The 23,926-nt window shown below is 39.2% G+C and overlaps 1 protein-coding gene across 49 annotated transcripts in view; it reads right to left on the reverse strand.

Moving 5' to 3' along the window:
* The window catches only part of ANK3 (ankyrin 3), a 327,597-nt gene that overhangs the window by 174,158 nt on the left and 129,513 nt on the right, over window positions 1-23,926 (reverse strand). For 37 of the 49 annotated variants that reach the window (XM_085553979.1, XM_085553970.1, XM_085553964.1 and 34 more), the window contains exon 1: window positions 17,925-21,608. The exons of the other annotated variants lie outside the window; for them this stretch is intronic. In XM_085553979.1, coding sequence (XP_085410105.1) covers window positions 17,925-18,038 — 114 coding nt within the window. In that variant the 5' untranslated portion in view covers window positions 18,039-21,608. Of the gene's footprint in view, window positions 1-17,924; window positions 21,609-23,926 lie in introns of those variants that run through there. 49 annotated transcript variants of the gene reach the window in all.

Raw genomic sequence — 23,926 nt, forward strand, 5'->3', positions numbered from 1 at the left:
TATGCTAAAGAATACAGTATGGTTACAGATATTCTCTGAAATACTGAGAAATAAGCCACCCACTCTGTTGTAAATTAACCCATATTCTCATATTTTAGCACACAGTGTTCAGTCCCTCAGTAGCCACTGCCACCACTTATTAAGCAGTGGTGGGGCTAAGGCTGAAGGCTCCTTTGGCTGCATTGGTCAATGCTTTCTTGGTTTGGACTCCAGACATGCTCCAGAAAAAAAAAAAAAAACAGGAAGTAAAAAAGTAAAACACATCAAGCCATGACTTTTGTTAATTTTATACTAGATAAGAATATTTGTGAACTAACTAGCTTGCAGAAGACACGTACTGACTATGCTGTTCATCCCTTAGAACCAAAAATTTGCACATGAAGGAAGACATTCCCCAGCTGATTCGGGAGACTTAGTTCAACTTGCAAAACCTTACATGTAATTTTGGCTGGTAGAAGCCAGAGCATATTCAAAACTCCTCGCACAACTGCATAATGGATGGCCACAGCAGCTCTGATGTCTACTGCAGCTAGAGTGAACAACAGAAACCCTGAAGGTAAGTTTGCTTACAACCTGAAGGCAGAACATGTGCATTAGGACAGCAGTGTCCTAGTTAGAGGAATACAAAGCTAACAGGAAAACAGCTATAACTAGCTAATGCAGAACAAAGGTCTGGAAATTGTACTGACTCTGAAGCTGCCTTGTCAGAAGCCAGCAGGAGGGTCTCTGCCTCATGATTCACGTGCAACATAGGCATCTCTAAAAGAGAAGGAATCACCCTCTATGACAATCTCCATTTAATCTCCAATGTTAATTGAAACAGCAGCTCTCCTTTTCCTTCAGTTGAACTCTCCAGCCTTTGCCACAGACTCCAGCCAAATATAACAAACCTTACACTCTTTAAAATTAAATTTTCAAATCTTACTTTTTTCAAACTCTGTGATGCTAAAGTACAGAAGAAAAAAATCTCATCCTCTGCTCATGCCAAAGATAATGAACTCTTTCTACCACCAAGTTGCCACATTCACAATAGCTGTAAAAAGCTACAGGTCAACAGAAAGCTACTTGGCTCTGGAATGGAACAGGTGGTAGGGGATATTCAAGACACAGGTTCTCCTCCTCGGTGCTCAGTCCACAGAAAGCTGAAAGCACAAAGGACAGTGCCTGCTACCTCTGTACATATGGTCTTGTACACACCCTTTATGCCTTCACACATAGCATGTTGTATTTTCCACTACCTCCTGCCTCTCCATTGTGACCTCCATCCACATTCCTAAGGTTTTTGCTTAGTGGCCTGTGGCTGGGGACTGTGTTCTGTGCCCTTCCAACAGGAGGACAGCCCCAGGGTTGCTTTGGCCTGTTTATACGCACTGCTCATCTTTGGGTCAAAGCCGCAGCACTGCAGTGCTAGAAGTGCTGAATGCCCATGCAAGATGCAAAGAGATTTCACAGACTTCACACTTACCTTGTAAAGAAGAGAGAGGCCAAAGACTTCAATACTTAATTGAAATTAAAAACAAACAAACAACAACAAACAGCCAACAAAAAACACAGGAATTAAAAAAAAAAAAACAAAAAAAAAACACACCTCACTTCAGACTCTCGGTTAAGAGAATTTAATCTAAAGACAGACACAGTTAGCATAGTCTGCACCTGCAGCTATCACTATTATGGCACAGATAATGAGATAAATTCTGATGTAAAATGGAATGCGCTAAAAAAGCAAAGACATTTGAAAACTGAACAAATTTTCCTGCCAGAAAACTTTTTATTTCTCCCTAGTTGTTTATGGACACTACTCAGAGCAGTCAGTAAAGCAAAATAAGAATGCACATGAATCAGATCATGATCCTACAAGTGTCACCATTACACAAACATTTAATACCATGCATATGAATAATCTTGGAATTTTGTGCACTTTGCTCACAAAACCTCCAAACTAATACTTCATTTTTCAACAGCTGGACACAATGAACTGGAATGATGCTGGGAGAGAAAGCTTGGCACGCTCAGTAGGAACGCTCCAAGTACTATTTAGACTTATTTCTGTGTACTTAAACATTCCTCCAATTGCCTTTTCATATCTGATTGAGTTATTCCTGTTTCAAGAATAACTTTTCATCATTTCAAAACAAATTATTCAGACATATTGTCTTCTGACTAAAGAACTGTTCTACAAATTACCACTTAGGCCATTCTGAAATCCATCAATCTTAAGAAACTCAAATACACAGAGCACATGTATAAAACTGTGCCTTTCCTTATGCAATAGAAATTTTATATGGTTTCCTTCCTTAAATAAAATTTCCTAGTTTCAAATTCATTGACCTTGAGGGTATAGAGTAATGTGATAAAATAATGAAAGGTTTCTGCCGTTACAATCAAGGTCAATATACAGTGGAACATTTCTTTTGTCTCACTTTCTGGATGATCAAAGCATTGAGGCGATAAGAGGGAAGCAAGGGCTTTTATGCGATGCAATATCATCAAGCTGTATGTCCAGTCATTGCCTGGTGCTGCACTGCAGCTTCTGAAACAAATCCTTGTGTGTCCCCAATGACATCAGGAAAACTCAGGGCCTACATCTATTTTAAAATGACAGAAGCATTTTTCCTTTAAGGTGGAAAAATATTCTTGACCACAGTACATAACATCATTTCTTTGAAAGGATCATTTGAATTTACAATGGTGTTCACTTATTCAACATAAAAATATAAATATAAATATAAATATAAATATAAATATAAATATAAATATAAATATAAATATAAATATAAATATAAATATAAATATAAATAAAGTGAGAGGAAGAAAAAAGTGTAAATAATATGCACAGAGCCCACTGCGAATGCAGATGGAATTTGTACGGTTCACCTGACGCTTGTCTGATTTAATGAAGACAGTAAATTGCACAGCACAGTGACTGCATTCCACACTGCATACAGTGCAGCCGCATCTACTGGGAACTGATAATCGCTTTCTTCTAGCTTTACAATATTCTCCCTGATTTAATCACTGCATAGCATACTGGAGAAGAGTCTCCAGGATATGGGAGGAAGTCTGGAACCTAAACGTACTAGCTAAATGGCTAAGAGGAAAATTCACAGGAAACATCCTGCTTTTCCTCACTCACTCTCACCCTCCCTACACACAGAAGTTGAAGAGTAGATTAATTCTTTGCCTGGTTGCCATGAAAACTAAGAGATATAATCTTACCTCAGAGGAAATGATGTTACGCTTGCATGATGAATAAGAAATGAGAGCAGCACAGTCTCACCTCAGTAACACAAAGCTAAGTAAAAATTGCGCCTAAAACTCAGGCATATGTGGATTCTAATCAACTCTGTTTATAACGTATGATCATTGTTAATTGTTCATTAATTCCACCATGTCATTTGTTAAGAGATTACACCCTCCACATAATGAATGTTTTGGGGTACTCTCCAGCAGAGGAAATTAAAATAGATAATAGCTGTGATTTACAATACTCATCTTAGCAATCTTAGGTTTGAATCCACTGACCTAAAATGCTTTTTAGAAGATTTCAAAACATGAAAAAAACTGTCCTCTTAATACAGTTGCATACACTGACTGCAACAGAGTCACTGAAAGAGCACAGAGCATGAGATGCCTGTGCTTGGTAAAGGATGTTTGTGTTTCACTCGTGGATTTAGGAAAGCATTTTAACAAAGTATTTAACTCCGTTTTAGAAGAAGCACACATGTATAAGGTCACAAAGAAGGCGCTCATCTGAATAACACTGGTACTTGCCAGTTTTACTGCTTGAGTCTCCAGAATCAAGGATGTGTCAAGAAACACAGTACATAACTGCCATCACCAAAGGTTTGCATTTCATTTCACTTGCTGTCTTAGGGTAAGTTGATCCTTAATAGTTTTCACAAGACTGAATGTGGCTATAGAGTCATGATGTGTTTGGAGGGCTGTCACAAAGAGAGCAGTGTTAGAAATAAAATGGCTCACTCTGCTCACAGAAACAAAGAAAAGATCTGGATAGAACACTAGATTACACAGAAATTATTTCACAAATCCCTCATTGAATACGCAACATGCTGTAATCAGAATGTTCAGATTTCTAAAACACAAAGGAGTTTTAAAACAATTTAAAACATAATTCAAATGCCAAAGCAAAGCTTTCAAGGGACTGAATTTTTTCATTTTCATATTTATAATCAGCTTCCCCCCGCCCCAGAATATGTTTATCTTATTATTGGTGAGCTTAAATAAAATCTGTGAAATCTGTGAGTTTGTGTTTATTACATTGTGTAATTACATTCTTTTCAAATTAAGAAACTGAAAGATTAAGACTGAAAATTTTGGCTTCAATTAGTTGCTTCACTTTTGGCCAGTATGTTCCAAGTGTACATCAGTCTTTGGCACACAAATAATTTTATGTATGTACTTACACATTACACATTGGAATAACACTTCTGTAACATCAGCCATATAATGACTCAATTAGCTGCTTAATAAGCATGATTAAATCAAGTGACTGCAACTCTCAGCTGTAACTTAGAGCGAGGTGCTCTTCTTTCCCTTAATTTATGGATTTACCGTTGTTCTCATATTCCCGATTTATGCACTGAGAATTCTTGGCCAACATTTATTAATGTATAACATTGCCAACATTTTAAAAAGCACCTATGAAGAAAATAACATTTTAAAAATTCAATATTTCCATTTACTCTTCAAGGCAAATGATGTCATGTCCAGCCCCCAAGTCCTTGCACCCAACCTAGTGCGCACAGAGCCAGGATAACTGAGAGTATTTCAGCATAGACATTTTCCTCTAAAAACTCACCATTTGCTGATGGCATAAGCACTATGGCCCTATTCACTGCATCACTTAAGACCAGAGGCAGCTTTAAGGACACAGTGCTCCCTATGGACTCGATGGAATTACAGAAAGGCTTAAGTTTAAGTGTACACTTAAGTACTTTGCTGGATTAGTGCCCGAATATTTAGCACTTTGACTAATCAGACCCATGACAACAGAACCAAAGATACCATGCAGTCTGCTTAGTCATTTGTGAGCGTTGAGAAATAGCAGTGCAACTTTTTATTATTATTTCTGTCTGAAAGTAGAAATAAAAACTAAATTAAAAAAATCAAAACCAGAAGCCACAGTTTCCCTTTCCTATCAGCTCAATATTTTAGATCTGATTAGCCTATCTAGTTGCAAAACATCTTAATTTCTGAAAACTGAAATCTGTTACCAGCACACAGCATCATTTTTCAGTATGCATTTCAACTGCAATAGCTCATACATATCTGGCAGCTTTAGTTATTTAAAAACAAAGCAAAGACAACATTTCCTTGATCCAAAAAAGAACTTAGTTCACTGGGGGAGAAGACAGATATTTAATTCCCTCTCCTGGATGAGGTAGGAGGGTTCTCCTCATTTTACAGCCTATAGTACGTGGTGTTCCACTCACCCCCACCTGTGCTCCCATAGCATCTGGCAGCATTATTCAGTAAAGCCAGTGAGCCATGGCTCACGGATCACTCACTTTTAAAAGTTACTGCAAGTGCACTCTAACTGGATTTAAAAGACAAGCAGCTTCTTTTTAAGACAAATCTTAATGTCTGCAGTGCATCAGAATGGAAGAGAAGTCTTTTCTAAACATCGGCAATATACAAACAATGGCAAGGACAACAGCTTTTTTTCCACAGGCATCCCTAAGTGGTGTTACTACACAATACCAAAGCAGCCAACAGCACTTGTCATTCTGAAGCTTGTTCCAATGCTCCTGAGTTACCTCTGACCTTGTACTCTCCTGCCACCACCAACCACTCTTCCCCTGAGCAGCCATTCATCAAACAGCAGAACATATTCAAAATAAGATCGGTACAGATTAAACTTAACTTGTACTGCTAGAAAATCCTCCCTAAAGCTATTCAACTGAAATCTGCAACTGCCAAACGTAAGAGCTATAGGCAAATCACATTCAGTGAATCACAGGAACTGGCTACCCATGAAATAAAACTGATCCCAGGCAGTCCTGCAAACACTAAGACTTCAGATATTTCATTTATATCTGCATGAACGAAATCACCCAAGAGACAAAGGATTGAAAATTCATCTTAACAAGTAATGCATAAAATAAATAACATTAACAAAATCAATGGCTGATACTTAACATAAATGATTAGTTAAAAAAACAAGAATAGAACAAAACCTACTATTTTGAATGAGACAAGCTTTATCCCACTGGAAGACAGAACATCTTTAAGAGTTCCACTTAGAAGCCCTCAAAAACTCAAAGTAGTTGTTTTGGTTGTTGCTTTTACTTTCCTTGCTGGTAAGTTTCTAAGTTTTATCCATTTTTCCACAGTTGTTTTTTTTCCTATTTCCGTATTTCTCAGTATTTCCTTAAGACATTGTCTAACTTGAATATGAATTTAACCCATGACTTTCTTTTCCTTTTAGGATATCACCTTTGCTCCTTTTTCGGACAACTATTTCCTAGGAAACAGGCAACCACAGACAGCAAAGTGCCTTGGCAAAACTAGGACAGGAATTCCAACTTGTAAAGAAAACATGATAAAATTTTACTGCAAAGGAAAGCAGAATTAAGCAGATTTTGTTTTCTCTGCTAAAATTTAAGAGTAAAAAATATTCTGGGTAGCAGAATGCTATTTTGGGGAATGAGAGCCATTTTTTTAATTGTTCAGCTTCACATCAGAAGTATATTAACGATGACAAGCCTATATCCATCTGTGGTTACCTTTTCAAGTGGCCCTTGACAAAGCCAAGGGCTACCTATGCATGGTGTAAGTTCACATGACCAAACAATGGAGAACATCTTTTCAAGGATTTAATCAGATGCAATTTCATGGATGTCCTTCAACCAAACTCCTTACCCTGCTATATAAAGCTAGAGGTTTTCATCATTTTGCCTAGTTGCATGCCTGAATTTCTGCCCCAACAAGTCAACATTTCTTTCTGGGAAAGAAAGAATCCCAAGGACAACCATAACCCTCCAAGAGCAGCGCATCAGTAGTCACACAGATAGCTTTATTACTAGCCGTGTATCATCTCTGTTGCTCACAGAGCCAACCTGCACCATTCTGCAAGGAACTGCTGGTCCCCCTGAGTTCAGTAGGGCTTGGAGCCAGATCCATGTTGAGATGCAACAGATGCAAGTTTTGCTGCATTCTGGCTTTACCTACCAAGTCTGCCTGTGTGAGACACCACTGCTCAATAAGGAGATCCCGAAAAGTGAGGGGTCTAGCTTCCAGAAACTCCTTATAACCCTGCAAAAACAAACTTCCAGATCCATTGTCCTGGCTACCATCCGGTAACTTCTCTTCCCACATTTTAACATGGCCCTTTCTAATGCTTTCATCCCTTTAATCTCATCTTTGAACTGACTTAGAAGTGCCACCAGCTTTTTTCATTTGCTATTAAAAAAAAAAAAAAGAAAAAAAAAAAAAAGAAAAAAAAAAAAAAGAAAAAAAAAAAAAGAAAAAAAAAAGAAAAAAAAAAAAAGAAAAAAAAAAAAGAAAAAAAAAAAAAAAAGAAGAAATAGGCAGCTTTGCTTTTGTGAACAAAGAACATCAGTTTTGAACAGCTTCCCCGAGGTTCTTGTTTGGTCACAGCATCCCTTGGCCTTCCAACCCAAGGCACATTGTGCATGTGGTCTTTCAAGCTGAATTTATTGCATATGTTCAGTGATTCTTCTAATTGGACCTATGACTTGACCACAATTCAACGAGTTTAGCTTCAAGCACAAACAGGCACGTAGGTCAGCATGAAGATACACACATCATAAGCTACACTACATGAAGTCATTTTAGATTAAACTCATCCACTTTTAATACCAGAATTCTGATTATTATTCTGTGTATCAGGTGAGGTAAATGGAAACAGTTCCAGAAGAGCTTTACAAAGTCTTTACAAATAACATGTGTTTCTGCCTGTAAAATAAGCAGTGTGATTAGTGGTACTAAAGCAGCCTTTAGCCAAAGTCTGGGTAGGCCATATAAAAGAACATGACTCTAAATAATAGTAAATTAGATATTTACTCTGAATGCTAAGGGTAACAAGAATTGATACCATCCCTCTGCACCAAAAGCTTTTTTAAAAGCGTATATCCTTTAAGAACAAAATTTCTCCTCCAGAATCACGTCAAGTCAGCAAAAACGTCTTTGGATGCCACAGACACAGCCAAGAGGTCGCATACCAGGGCAGCATGGATTGGCTTTTACATCACTAAAGAAGTATAACCTGTGCATGGGCCTGAGTTAGCAACAACCGCCCTTATGTAAGGTATGCAGAATGTATCACGCAACAGGAACTGAAGGGTATTTGGTGTTTGTTATTTGAAAATGGGTTTTTTAAATGCACAAGTAGGAAAATATGGAAATACTTTGCAAGGAGGAAAATCTGAGACTGAATAAATAGCTGAAGATCAAACCAGTGGAAAAGTTGGTGGGAGAATCCCCTGCCCCTTGTTGGTTGCTTAAACAACTTAGAAGTTTGCATTCTTTTATCTGGGTAGTTTGTGCTGACTGTGCTAAACATTTTTTTAAGCACAACCAGGCATTCTGATATTACAAAACAGGCAGACAGGAAAACATCAGATATGAACATCAAACAAAAAACACTTTCCCATAAATGTTAAAAAGCGTCGGCTGCTCCTCAGACTGCCCTACTTAGAAACTTTGATTGCACACCCACTGTCAGAAGTGATGCTTTCCTCTCATAATCTTTTTTAATCTTTTCAGACTGGTAGAAAAACAGCAGTCTTTAGTTATCAGAATGTTGATGTTTAACAGCTTCAAAGTGCTGGTAGCTTCAAACTCAATCAAGTGGTATGAAAAACTAGGACTGCAGGTATCCAGCGCATTCAGTAAATCTCCTTGAAGGCGATTTCTTCACTTAAACTGTAAAAATATAATAAAGGAAACCTTTCCCACGCACTTCTCAGCAATATTTCATAACAAGGCGCTTTAACCTCTTAAAGCCTTGTGCAAGAAAAAAGAAACTGTCCATAGTCACCCTCCCTAACACTGCCCATGCCTGCCTAAAATGCCTTCTGAGGGGCTTTTTTGGCAGTAAAGGAAAATGCTGCATTTACTTTCGCAGACAGAGGCCCTTTATGACTTGCTGCATCAAGAAGTGCTCTGCGCATGCACATCTTCTCTTGTGGGGTCTTTACTGTCAGGCATGAAGAGCACTCCAGGCTTACTCTCTCATGCTTCAGTCAGCAGTCTGTATCTGAGCACTACCTGTGCTCATCTTCCTGCAGCCTGAGCATGAAATCATGATCTTTTGCACCAGAGATGATTGGGGGATTCACATCCCGGGTGGGCAGAAGAGGTTATGGACTCAGATCACCCAGATGGTGGTATTTTTTCCACAGGCCAATGGTCAATTTAACTGATGATATGGTCATAAATGCTAAACATGAAGCTCATGATTAATGAAAGGGAAATAACTGCAGCTTCAGAGATACCATGCCAGTGTCCTGAAGGAGGGGTGATGCAGTTACAGGACAAAGAAAAAATGGCATGGTAGAAAATAAAATTTCTCAGCCTATGAAAGAATCTCACCTAAAGCTATGAATGCTTACATCTATGCAATAATTTGATTATAAAATAGAAAATTACCTAAAAGTTATACATAACTGGCTACAGTGGCTTAGTTTTTCCTTTTCCTTTTGTTGCCTTTTGTCCACATAAACTCTTGTTGGAAACTGGTGGAAGTATAAACATCCAATGGACACAGCACAAGTTTGCATTTCTACAGGTTGCAAGAGCACACTGGAGACCACCCCCAGAAAGGTAAAGTTTGGGTACAATGTATGGGTCACATCTCTGGGAAGAATGACTGCCCAGCTGCCTGCAGTGGCCTCACATTACTGAAGGAAGTCAATGATAGTTGCAAAAGCACACAGATAGGCCGTCTCAACCAAATCCCCAACTGCCACCTCCCCTCCCGCTCTTGCCCTGTGTAAATACAAACTCATTCTCACAGTGGTTCTATTATACACATGTTTTGCTGTATATAAATCCTGTAATTGTAGAAAATGTGAATTTCAGTACTCAGAATGCTTCAGCAATCAAGAGTATATAGAGGCCGTGCAAATAGCTGCTTACAACTCAGCTTGGCAGGCTGCTGCATCATTGGCGGAGACCAGTATTTGCACTGCACCTTATGGTTACCCCTCAGCATTGGTAAACTATAGGAGTACTTGAATTCAGCTTGGTTACTAGCTGTTGTAATCTCTCAGAGTTTGGGGATTTGCATAATCATAGTGCTTCCTTGTAAAACAATGACACAACATCAGCCACTTCAGCAGCTGCTGGAAATCCCTTTGCAGCACTAGAATCCAGCAGCTTCCCTCCCAGCTCGTACTCCAGCAGAGCTAGGATACTTAATATCTTATTTCAAAAGCCAGTGGTCACAGGGTTAAGTATAGGACTGTAGCTCAGAGTGGAGCTGACACAAAAAAGCAAGTACTTTCCCACTTTCAAAAATACAAACACTGACATATTAAAGCTTCATCCTGCCTGTGCATATGGACTTGAAGGGGTTTTATTTCAAATGAGTATTGAATACACAAACGTTATTCAAATCTATGCAGCGCACAATGATTTCTTCCTTCATTATACACCAAAACTGACAGCTGTTGAGGAACCTGCTTAGAGCCTCCAAACTATGATCCCACAAGCCACCACATACTGTTTTGCAGAAAGCCGAACAATCAGATGCTTTCTCCTTGATTTCCACTGACATTACATCAGGTATCAAAGCAACACAACCACCTCTACCCTCACAAGTGAGGCAAGGAGCATAAGTGCAGTCTTTCTGGTATCGCACAAGTGACTGCATCCACGGCTGGAACACAAGGCACCCTTTTAAGAGATGGGAGTCATCTAAACAACAGGTTTAACATTACTGATAGACTTCGTTGACGTAGCCACCACTAGGCACTGTATGACGCATCACAGCCATGACAGAAAAATGGATGTTGTGTCAGTAGAATTCACTGCGATAAGGGGGCTAGATACCTGGTAATGTACAGAGCTTCATTTCCTTCTTGTGCTCACGAACACAACTACTGCAGTAACAGAGGCCTTGGATGCTACCAACTTTATCAAGAAGTAACAACTTATGTGAAGTACTATTAAACTCTGTTTGGATGAGAAAGAAATTAAGCATACTTAAACAAAAACATAAAAGTGAATCCCCTTGTACCTTCTTCTTTTCTCTTTAATTAAAAGTTACTTCCAATGAAGGATAAGGAGACTACTAAAATGAATAAAACTGGGATTTAAAAATGATACATAGACTGTAATGGCACAGCAAGTAACCCATTACCTCATCCAGTGGTCCAATAAACTAAAATCCAAAACTAAATTAAAACAGTTATTATTAACAGAATTTAACAGTTGATTAAAAAAATTTAGGTAGGAGACATCACTCAGTTCATGCTAATAAGCTATAGAAAACTTTACAAGATAATGCTGTGATGAAGGATATGCTGCAGTACAATGTGTACTCTATCTTTCAGCAACTTCTAAGGCAATATAAAGTTTTTTTCCAGTACACATCACACAGGTATTAAACTACTTGTGCACATCTCAGAGCATGAACAGTCCTAACTTGGGATAAGCTCACACATGAACAGTCAAGGCTTTCTAAATAACAGGAAGCTTCAGCTTACTGTTGATTGAGCATGTTTGTTTAATAAACACATCCCAGAGTAATTTTCTTTTCCATTGGCAAAAAAAGCCTCTCCTCAATCTAGCTCTCCTGCCCAATTTAGTCTTACATTAACTTACTAAGGAAGCATTCTGTTGGATTTCCCTTTCAAGATATCATGCAGTGGTTTCAGTCTCTCCAAAAATAAAACCAAAAGTCAGGCTCTTCTGCAGAGGTCAGTCACGAGCCACCATGCTGGCCAACAATGCAGAACTCCACACGCATACCACATGCAGGCAGCAGATGTATCAGAATGGTTTCTGATCCCAAACACAACCCACAGATACCAGGGCCTGATTTGCAGAATGCCTGAAGCTTGCACATCCAGAGAACAGCCAATATCTTTAAAAACGAGGACACTGCTGTAAACTGTCTCACACACACTGAATTATCCTCTCAAGGCATCTATCTTTTTCCATCAAAAGTGTAGCATGGTAGTCTAAGTGAGATAACTGAAGTCAGGAACAATGTGGGGCAGTTGTATTATCCAAATTGCGCTCATTACCTTGAAGTGTCCCCACACATCCCACTCTAACTGGGGGCATTATTTTGCTGAGCTGCAAGTTCACTGCTACTCTGGGCACAAAGAAAATCTTAGGGCCTGGTTCTCTGCCCCCTTTGCAGAACAGTCCTTTGCTAGAAGCACTACTGCTGAGCCCCTATTACCACCCCAATGGTCTCAATAGCTGTATCAATGACTGAATACTAGCCAATCCAGCCCACTATTGTGCTGCTGCCCATTCAAATCAATATGGTAAAACATTACGCTTCACATATGGATAAAGTAGGGGGGAGTATTATTTTTAGCTTTTAAATACAATTCACAACTTGTCCAGACACATCTCATATCAACAATATACACCTTAGACCCAGCTCAAGTCCAACAAAGGCTGACTGAGCCTAACGCTCCTCTGTATTCACAGTAACTCAGCAGGCCAGAGAGTTCTCAAGCAGTCTTGCCCAGTTCTGCTTTGATTCTTCAAGTTGATTCCAAATAAAGAATAAGTATGATCTCCTGGGTTGCCTCCAATGGCCTGCTGTTCCCTGAATTTTGACCCACAGTAACCAGTATCTAGTGAATGGCAACAAGAGCCACATAGAAGCACCTTTTATTCAAGCCAAGCTCATCAATTCAGGCAACTTAAAAGCATAATAGCACTCAGCAGTGATTTGACTTTTAGCACATGAATATTCATAATCACATGAGGAGACATTTATCTTTTAAATCGTTTCTTTTGCTTCTAAATCATTCATTTTCCCTAGAAGAGACATTTCCTTCTACCCCTCTTCCTCTTAGCTCTCCCCTTCAAAAAAATAAAAAGTAAAAAATAAAATAAAATCCAACCACTAATAAAGGCCAGCATGGGTGGAAAAGACAGAAGACTAGAAGACTCCATCAATACCAGCCACATAGTTGAAACAGTATTGATTTACACTCACTGAGAGTCGAGCTCTAAATCTAGCCATTTAACAATCTTCCTATAATGGAGAGATCATCTATTAGTCTTCTCTCTTCCCCATCTCCTCCCACCATGAGCTGATAGCATTAATTAGGTATAATGTGACTTACAACCCAAACTGACATTTGTATAATAACTATTAGCCATCAACTGTGATTGCCCAACCCTGAGGTATCAAGGAGGCCCAAGAAAATGTAGGAGTATTATAAACGTGCCTAAATAAAACATAAGTTTCTAATAGTGCAAAACGATTTCTGGGTTTATAAACAAGCAAGTAACACTGACCAGTGCCCACTTCAAATGATGCTGTAGGGCTATGCACACAACACAATGCTATCTTTTCATTACTTCTGGGATCATCTTCAAAGAAGGAATTGTTTTGATCAGTTGAATTGAAACACGCTTTCAATACCAGATCTCCAACTGATAAAAATTCAACACTGCTGGTGGGCACTACCCCTAAATATCTCTCAGAAATTTCTGCAATTCTTTAATAACATTTGCTTCTGACAGAGCATCACATCCAAAATCAAGGACACGATCCAAGTTCTCCTAGCTACTAGGCAAGATTCACTAACTTCAACAAATTTTCCTAACCTGTGTCATCCTTTTATTTGCCACAATAGTCCCAGATATGTTAAAGCAACATCTTCCTGGTTTGTGCCTTAACACAAATGAACAAAGTCAAAATCACATGTGCACAACATGCTTGTGATGTACTGCTAAGTACAGATGTTGAGAAATCACAAAACAGATTTTGCTATTCCTGAGGTCTGTTTGAAAGTTACTAGATGAACCAATTTTAAAACTTGCACTTGCTTTCTGATTTTAAAGCTTTCAAGCTCACACTTCAAGCTTTACCTCATAACTACTAGGCCTTGTCACACATGAAAACTGCACCAATACAAATTGCTTTTCAGACCCATAGAGCAACCCACTGCAGGAACACACACCTGTCAGACAATAATTTTTGTTCAACCTGTTTCCTTATCATCACGATCTAAACTGAAGAAGCCACTTGCACTGAGGGCTAACCCACACACAGACCTTTGCTCAGGTGCGCTGTGTGGGTGCAAATCAATTTTTCAACTTCTTAAGACTCAGACTGAAATCCTGACGTGGCTGAGATCTGTAAAAGGCACTTGAGAGCACTGAGAGATATAAAGGGAAAGGACCCAGTGGGTTTCCCAGCCAGAATGTGGTGCTGAATGCCAGGTCCCACTCCCCAGATGTGCTAGCAGCACTGCTCACTCCAGCAGGCTTCCTGCAGCCCCTCACATCTGGGCCAGCTCCTCAGAGCCGTGCCACCAGCCACACACCCTCAGGTTGGTCACTGCTGTCCAGGGCAATATTCCCAGGAGGTCTGGGACTCCCAGGTGCAGCAAACACCTTCAAACACTGCAAGTCTCAAGACAAAATGACCAGGATTTGCAACATTAATATTGGTTCTGTTCCTTGCTGCATACAAGTTTGCAGCAGCAGAGGATGTGACAGCAGCAGCCTTTAACATCTCAGTGACAGCAGCAGAAAAGCTCTGCATCATGATCATGCTATTCTGCGTCTCCAAAGAACACGCTGGTTTCTGAGCACTACATGCAAATGGAAAACACTTCAGACATACTGAATATTGCATAAAGCATAAATCATTGAGTATGCGCCAAGACCTTCCCTTCTCTTCTACTACATACTGAACTCAAAAAACCCACATACGGACATAGAAATTTCACCTTTGTTTTAGAAACAGCTCTGAAGTAACTGATTTGTTTCCAGACATCATTATAGAATAAGCAATTTCTACTTTCTACAGTAAGTAACACATTGGAACTGCACTATACAGAATCTAGCAAATCATCCTGTCAAACACATTAAAGGTGCCTTAGTTCTGAGATACCATTTAAAGCAGGTTGCCCTTGGTTGTGCCCAAAACGCTTGCAGTGTAGGACACTGCATCCAGAGGCAGAACTGCTTGAAGATGTAAAATAGACCTTGACAGAACAAATGGGAAACCCATGTAATGCAGATCTTTCACTGTACTTTCCAACAGAAAAAGCGTGGTGGGCTCATAGCATGCAGAAACAAGGATTCTCTACTAAGGAAGTGCAGCAATCTTAAAAATCTCAGCTTCATATTACGTGGGACTGCGTATAAATACGGTTTTGCTTTTTATATGTGTTTTTAAAGGTCATTTCTGTCACACAAGTATTGAAGAAAGCCTTAATAGAAACCATAATTACACTATAAATTGCTTAACCAGCCAAAACCTGTGCAATATTAACCTCAGACTGCAATGCTAAAACTACATGGAGACATAAATCAGCATGACTGCTGCTGGAATCATCAAGCCTAGGACACAGGGCGCTCCCACTAGTCTTGCTTTCCAGCCATTGGTTGCCTTGGTCGCCTCACTGTATAAATTATCCATAAACATTAGCACTCACTGCTATTTCAATGCGACTAGAAGACCCTAAAGGAGATTTCTGTATGCTGCTTAAGGAAAGGGTGAGCTTTGTGCAGTATCATGTGATCAACAGAAAAAACCAGCCCTGAATACTGCTTGTGGGTGGTGCAGAGGAACAAGAAGTGACTCACAACTCATAGTGGAAAAAAATGGGGGGAAAATGTTTTAAATAGTCAGGAAAGTACAAAATGGCAAACCACAATTATTGGACTTCCTACGCCCCACATACTGGGTTGCAAACCATGCCTTTGCTGTGAGTAGACTGATGTCCAAATATAAGTGTTAAACAGTTGTTGGGTTTTTCCTCATTCTTCTAATAACTTCTACCTGCCCTGAATTTGCAAAGAAATCCAGAAGGGAATTGGAACAAGCCACCAAGTTCCAGTGTGACATGAAGGAAAAAGAACAATAAAAGCCTTCGGTGGGGTGAAAACTATCTAAGAAGAGAAAGTAGGATGCACAAATAAAACACTGGAAAAAAAAAATCCAGGCATTTGAGATTAATAGGTTGATATTTAGCCATGTGCCAGTCTGGTTGCTAAGAGATTAACTTTCTACAGCACTGTGTTGTATAAACAATAAAGCATTTTTGTCCACAAAGCAATTGTCTCACCTCACTGAACCAAGAGCCTCTCACTGCCATATCCCCTCTATATTGCTCTAATTACAAACTGTGAGAAAGCACCTTCACACAAAGACCATCCATGTATACAGTTAGGCATGCCATTGTTAAACTTAAGCATGTTAAGTACAACGTGGGCTTCCTACATCACAAGCAGAGTTAACAGAGAGTGTACATTTTATCCCACAACCCATAGGTAAATATGGGTTGACAGCCAGTACTAATATATGCTTGAATGCTGTAGTTGTTTTCAGAATGGGGGGGTCAGAGGGGGAGGGGGTTGGAATACCACCCTGCTACATCACAGACCTGCACAGAATTATAACAGTAGATAAAAATATTACTAATTAAGGTCAGCTTCAAACAGGAAAGCCTCAAAGACATGATCTTATTTTCACACTCACTTATATTGGAAGATGATTCAGAAGATCTTTACGTATATTCACCCAGAAAAAATATGTACAGCTAACATGCTGCAGTACATTCACTGCAGCCATCTAAACTGCCTCCTAATGTGTTCACTAGAACAGAAGGCAGTGGGTTTCTTAGTGCTTTTTATTATGTATAACGCTGCCATCACAGAGAAATAAGAGAAAAGGGCAGGGAAATGCTGACTCTCACACAACCAAAAGATGCACATATGTTAGAGGAAATCTACATGTCATTTAGGAAGCACATGCGCTGCTTCTCTGAGCATATGAAGATTACCCAATCCCCCTTAGGGGGATTTCACAAAAGCACACAGAAATACTACATGCCCATGTTTCTGCTAAGACAATCAGCTTTTTGACGCGTTCTTGAAAAACTGCAATAAAATACAACCAAAGACAAGAAATCGTAGCCCGGCCTTATTTCTGTGGAGTGGGGTATAAGGTGTCATTCATTCTTAAGGACATATCGCAGAGCAGACAAAGTGAGTGTCCTCTTTATTTGTCATTACACCACCAAAAAACTGCAGCTATTTTGCTTGGTAACTTGGAGAAAATTAGTGGGACTTGAATCACATACAGGCTCCTTCACTGAACAATGAGCAATGCAGTGCCTACTGAAATTTTCAGGTCCCAGCGTGCTGGAGGATTCTCTGCATCAGACAAATCTACAGCAGAGAGAAACCAGGCTGTGAGATCTCAGACACATATTTCCCTAACAAAAGAAAACTGCTTATAACAGATTGTTGCAGCTCAAATCTTAACACTGTTCACCCTTATGAAAAAAGAGAAACACCTCATTTCTCTGACAAAAATGCATGTTTCAGAAGGCAAACGTGACACAGTCCAAACACAAAGAAATCAGCCTGCATACACATTCCCCTTAAGCACATGTATGCAGTGCTAAACTATGCTGTGAAACCCTTGAGAAAGCTGCAGATTTAGCCTTACATCACGGTTACAAACTACTTTCAAGTCACAGTCAGTTTGCATATCATGGAAACACAAGTGATTTACTGTGAAACGAATGCACACCTTCCGCATCATCCCTGCAATCAACTAATATCCAATTAAACATTCAATGCCTATGCAAACCCCCCAGTTGCAGTTATCAATGTCATTTTACAATGTTAACAAATTACTCCAACAGCAGCCACGTTACATGCAAGAATGAGCTAATTGAAACAAAAGAAATCCTGCCAGAATTTGGCACAGATCTAGATACCTTTTTCTTCCGATCCCGGGATCTTTTCCTGTGTTTTCTTTTTTTCTCAGTTTCTTCTTCAGCATTAATTTCTAAATCCCTGTTTTTCTTTAACTGTGATGCCGCGTGAGCCATAATGCATTAGAAATCCTTTACAACAATGCTCCCTTGTAAAAGGTGATTTCCTCGGGCACCTTTAACCAGCCCTTACAGCAAATGTTCCAGTGACTGGAAGGAAATCTGTGACCAGAGCCAGGAACACATTCAGGATTCGGAGATCTCACAGAAGCCTGCAGTCACTACAAAAACACATAGTTGCAGATTTCTTCCTGTACCTTTCTGTACCTGAATCTTTACGAAGCGGTGCAGCCATCGTAATGCATTTAACGTAATGAAAAAGACAGCTGGGACAGAGAAAGCTGTATTATGGCTGTATCCCCTGCCACCAGCTGGAAGTGTCTAAGTGACTCCACTGAAGGGGGAATGCTGAAAAGCAAGGCTTTCTATTAAAGAAATTCCAGAACAATAACATATGTTGTGTTATATTTTCTTCAGTCATCATGAACCAGATTTTTAAAGCCTATTGAAAAGAACAGCATTAATGATTTACATTTCTCAGCCAATTTTGCACGGTAAGTCATTTAACCTACAATGAAATGGAGCAGCTCCTACTTTAGGTTAACTGCTGATGGTGACAAAATAAAATAAAATAAAAATTTCTTTTTACCATGGAGACTCTGACTGCATTATGCAGAAAACAATGCATGCATTGCCATATCTTAACAGTGTGTCCTTTATACCCATTTTTCAATTCAAATACATTTTGTGAGAGAGGATTACAAAAAGCCTTGTCTTTTTTTTTTTTTTTTAACATACTTATTACAAAACATCATACAGAAAGAAAGATGCGATAATGCCAGTATTTGAAACAGGAATTTACTTCATGGGAGATTTCCTGAAACCATCCTTTAACGTGGCCAGAAAGAGGAATCGACACTATTTCCATGTAGTTAGAAACATACTTTTAGGATTCTGTGTCAAGCCTCACTTCAATCATCTTACTATTTTTGCCACCTGAGTCCTCAATGACTGCAGCTTTTGAATATTCATTACAGGAGGTAGGATAGCAGCAATGTTACAGGCCTGCAGGAGGATCTTTCACTAGTATGAACATAAAGCAAGCATCTAGTAAATACAGAACCATATTTTCCCTACGTAAATATTGACAACCAACAGCTTGCCTAGAAATTGCTGGTTTTAACCTTTCCTGGTATTCCTAGTAGAGTACCTCATAGTAAGGAGGATCCACATTTTGAGTCAGTCTGATTTCTTTTGGATAAGAACCAAAAGTCCCTGCAAGCATAACTAGTATATTTTAGACAATATAGCATGACTTTTCTGAGAGAAAACATATTAAATCAGAACCAAAATTTGTACTGTAAAAAAAGAAGTTAAATTTAAATTTGAAGCGCAACTTGCAAAACCATCTTGAAATGCCAGAATTTAGCATAAAACCCAGAGCTGTCTCACAAAGTTATTAGTGTTCCTGCCTGGAACTTGAGAGACATTTTCTGAATTCAGGCTGTAAGGTCCAGTAGGTGCCGTGCATCCATTGCATTGGTTCTCACATGACATGGCTAAGAGCAAAATAACCTTTTTAAATCTCCAGAACTGAAACTACTTTGAATACTCTTTATGTTATCCAAAAGGCAGCACATAATGAACTGTCTGTCTACTGTTCATGGGCCAATAAGCCTGGCTTTAAACGTTGCTTATTTGGAGATGACTTTTAAGAAATGCTTGAGGATGGAGATGAACCACAGTTATGTGACCTTAAGAACCTTTCTTCCTGGTACAGTTAAACCACAGATTCCTGTATCTAAAACTAACTGTACCTACCCACACACATACCACTATATACCTCTCCCTACTCCTCCCCTCTGAAGCACTTTGGAAGACGCATGTACTGCCTATGAAAGCTGTGGAAGGTGGAATGCTGCCCTTGGCAATGACTGATGTTACACCAGAATTAGCAAATTCCCACTCCTCCTTGTGCTAGAAGCTTGAATGACCATATTTCTGTTCAGAGCCTGTTTTCAACTGTAAAGCAAGGAGCATAACGGCGCACAGTCAAAGGACACATTCAGGCATCTGTCTGGATTGAGGCCCAGCTCCTCAGTGAAGCACAAGGCATCAGGGAAGAGAGTCCACTGCACTACAGGAGCAGTAGGGAACTGGGCACAGTGGATGGTACAAGGGACTAGAGAAGTTATCTCAAGGAGGCTGGTGGAGGAACAGTCAAGGAAACACAAGACTGCATTACGGTTGAAGCAAACAAACAAACAAATCATACCTAAGATTTTGCTTTCTAGCTCTCAGGCTACCCACATGACCTTGGAACTAATGGTCTCTGAAGCTCAGGTCCTTCTTCCTCTGTGAAACAAAGTTGACTTGTGTTCCCCTCTCTAGCAGAATGCAGTTGCTAGCATGGAAGTGTACAGAAAATACAGAAGGACCAGAATCAGAAATGTATTCAACAAAACTCAATAGAGTTGGGCCCCTTCCACTTCTGGCATGCTTCCATCTGGATCTGGAGGACTCATGAGCCTTTGCCTTACAGAACTAACTTCCCGTTTGAGCCACAAATGATGTGAATATGCAGTAATTTATCACTTCCAGGCTAATCCTGAGACGTTCCACAAACCCTTTAACTGTACAGCCTGCAATTTATGCCTAAATAACCCCATTAAGTGAAAATACAAATAACATAATAATGTGTTGTATGTTTAAAATACTTGAAACACTTTTGAAACATCAGCAGAGAGAGTAAGTGGTGCACAGGCAAGTTAAAAGCCTTAATACCACCTTATGCACAGACCATACTTCCGTGCACAGAGAAAGCAGCCCAACGTTGTATGAATGAGAATTACTCCAACAAATTATGATAATAAGTAAACTTGTCCAATCCCCTGAGGTACACATAAGTGCAAGGATTTTATCTGTCAGTCTTCTTCCCAAGTAACTTTTCAAATAATTAACCAACTGGGCCAAACATGCACGTGCTCTTATTATGTGGATTACAACCCCAGGTTCAACTGCAGATTCCAAACTCCTGAATTAGATTTCAAGGAGGAAAAACAAAAGCCTTTTCAAACTAGAATTTCAGGAAATTACGTCTTAGATATGGCAACAGAAGTAAATAATAAAATAAAGGAAAAAAAAGTCTCAAATAGAAAAGAGATTATGAAAAAGGTGCAAGTAAAAGATCCAGGCCCCTGTGGAAAAGAGACCATACACACAATGTCTGCTTTTGGGGAAACTGTGAGCTGCTGGCATCATACACTGGGAGGTGATAGGGCACTGCCAGACTGATAGTTGGATGAAGTGTGGAGGTTTTCATGCCAGATGTCATAACTCACTTCAAGGGAATTAGGTACTAGAAAACTTCATTAAGTGCTTCTTTTCAGACTTCAGTAAAATAATTAAGCTATTTGATTTCACCCTTAATTACAAAGTTAATGAAATGCCAATGACTGTTTCAGTACAATCCACAGGGTCCTGATAAAAGTTATGGAGAATGATAAACTGTATCTTACTTCAGCATTGGGAAAATTAAAGTTTCTGCTAGCTGAAGAATAACATCTCCTCAGCTTCATCTGCTCACAAAGCTGTAATAGTGGCTGGAAAGTGATTTCATCAACTTGAAGTGTGTCATTTGGATTAGTTGAACCTAGTAGAGCACCATTATAAAGCTACATTCAATAAAGCCTGTTAAACAGCATGAGCATACAGCATTGAGACAGACCTTAAGAGAACATAAGAAGATGTAGAGAAAAAAGTGTTTGTGGTCTAATTAATGGAGTTAACATAGATTACTGAGAAGCTTATGGAGAAAGGACATTATCTTTGCATTTATATCAGATATTTAGCACAAAAATAGAGGAGATGATCACGAAAGCATTGACTTACCACAGATCTACAAAAAACCAGAACTACATCTTTTAGGGTAAACACAATAGCATAAAATCATTCAAGAAATACACTGATTAGATCACTTCGGATTTGTTAAGGCTGATCATGGGCAGTGCTAGAAGGCCGCTCTAAGAACTTACTGGTAAACAAGGTATGAGTATATTTTCCCAAAACTTTTCATCAAGATTTACAGGTAGAATAAAAGAATGTGGAAAGCAAAGGAAAGGAAAACACATGAAGAAAAATAAAGCCAATTCTGTTAAATACTCTAAGATACCAAGTAATGAAAAAAAATAATGAAGGGATAGATAGGGAAAGAGTCTGGATTATTTTGTCAAGAGAAACAGCAGAAGTAAAAGGAAAAGAAGAACAAACAAGGCATAGAAGTGTAGTGTCAGTTTATCAGTTCACGAAAAATAACAATCAGGGAGAAGAACTAGCAGAATAAAGAAAGCTCTGGCTGTAAAAGAGCTGGATAAAACATGGTTAACTCATTAAAAGAAAATCCTTCAGGAGGAGATTCATAAGACCAGGCAGTGTTCACCTGTGAGACTAGCAGTTCTTGCAACTCAAAAGCAAACAAACAACAACAACAAGAGTTTAAAAGCTTACTTAGCATTAGTTTCTACTTCTATCTCCTTTTCACACATCCAGTTTCAGGACAGGACGGATCAGCTCCCAAACATGCATAAAACCATCAAGATCACTGAGCAGCAAATGCATGAAAAAGGAGAAAATTTAAGGGCTTGCTTTGCCCTTCTGCTTTGTTGAATTGCGAGTTAGGTTTCCCTGACCACCTCCATCTTCTACCAGCATTCTGCTTTGACAGTAACAATCTCAGAGAAGTTACATGATGAAACACAACAATCAGAAATAGATGCATGCAGCAAGTGGAGAGAAGGGAAAACTCCACAACACATTTTATAGTGTTCATCCATCTATTTCTTTTTAGTTAGATACAAAATCTGGGATTTCCTGGAACTACAATTTCTCTCTTCTTTGAGTTCTTTATGGCACAACAGTTCAACAAAGCTTTGGAAAACAGCACCAGTTTGGGGGTGTAGGCAATAATGGCCATATATCTGAACTTGAGGGTATTTGTACAGCCCTGCCAAGAGGATTACTGCTACTTAAACAACCCTGTTGCCCACACTGTCAACATAAAACAACAAGAACCACCAACAACCCACACATAACAGCCAGGAAACTCACTCTTCACTACTTGCTCTCCAGATGCATCAGTTGCCTTTTGAGCTCAAACATGCTCAAGCAAATGACGGATCTCAGCCTCACAGAATTAAGCACAAAACTACTATTCTTCTAACACAGGGAAGACAATGTTTGGCTGAACAGATGATAGTTAGTACATCCAGCAGGGCAGCACACTCCCAGTACAAGGATGGCTGAGCTGTGATCTCATCAAGAACTTTTAAATGCTGTGCCTCAAACTGAAAGGAAACAACTATTGAGTTTGCTTTAAGACTTGCACTGTAAATTCAGATAATTTATAACCTGAAGTAAGACTCAAAACCCTTCATCTCAGAGGCAGAGAAAATGGGACAGTAAATTTTCAGATGTTTGGGTCCCCCCATCAAGGCATGATAAAGCCACCTGCAAACAAACCTGGAAGAGAGAAACAATGTACTCATCCCCCAGCAGAGTAGAAAGCAGAAGAGAAAGCTCCCGTACATGGAGATTATGATCCCTGACTTTCACAAGAGAAGGATACATTTATTTCTTATATTTGCTTCAAAGAGCTTTGATTTTCACTTTTCTGCAGACAGCGTAAAGAAGGTTTCATCTCCGACTCACAGCAAATAAAGAAAAAAACAAAACAAAACAATGTATCTTACTTCTAGGGGCACATAAATTGGAAGATACCCTTTGAGTGCGTTTGTAGATGGAACTGAGAAGGAGCCCAGGAAATGCAAAGAGAACAGGAGGAATAATATATGTAGTCTTTAAACCGTTGCTCAGCAAATACACAACAGACTTTCTTGCTTTTTTCCCTTTCCCAAAAATAATATTGGTAAAAACCTGTATTTACCAGG

This window comes from Coturnix japonica, chromosome 8 (genome assembly GCF_054131305.1).
Source record: "Coturnix japonica strain WE chromosome 8, WE-NBRP24, whole genome shotgun sequence".
Lineage (NCBI taxonomy): Eukaryota > Metazoa > Chordata > Aves > Galliformes > Phasianidae > Coturnix > Coturnix japonica.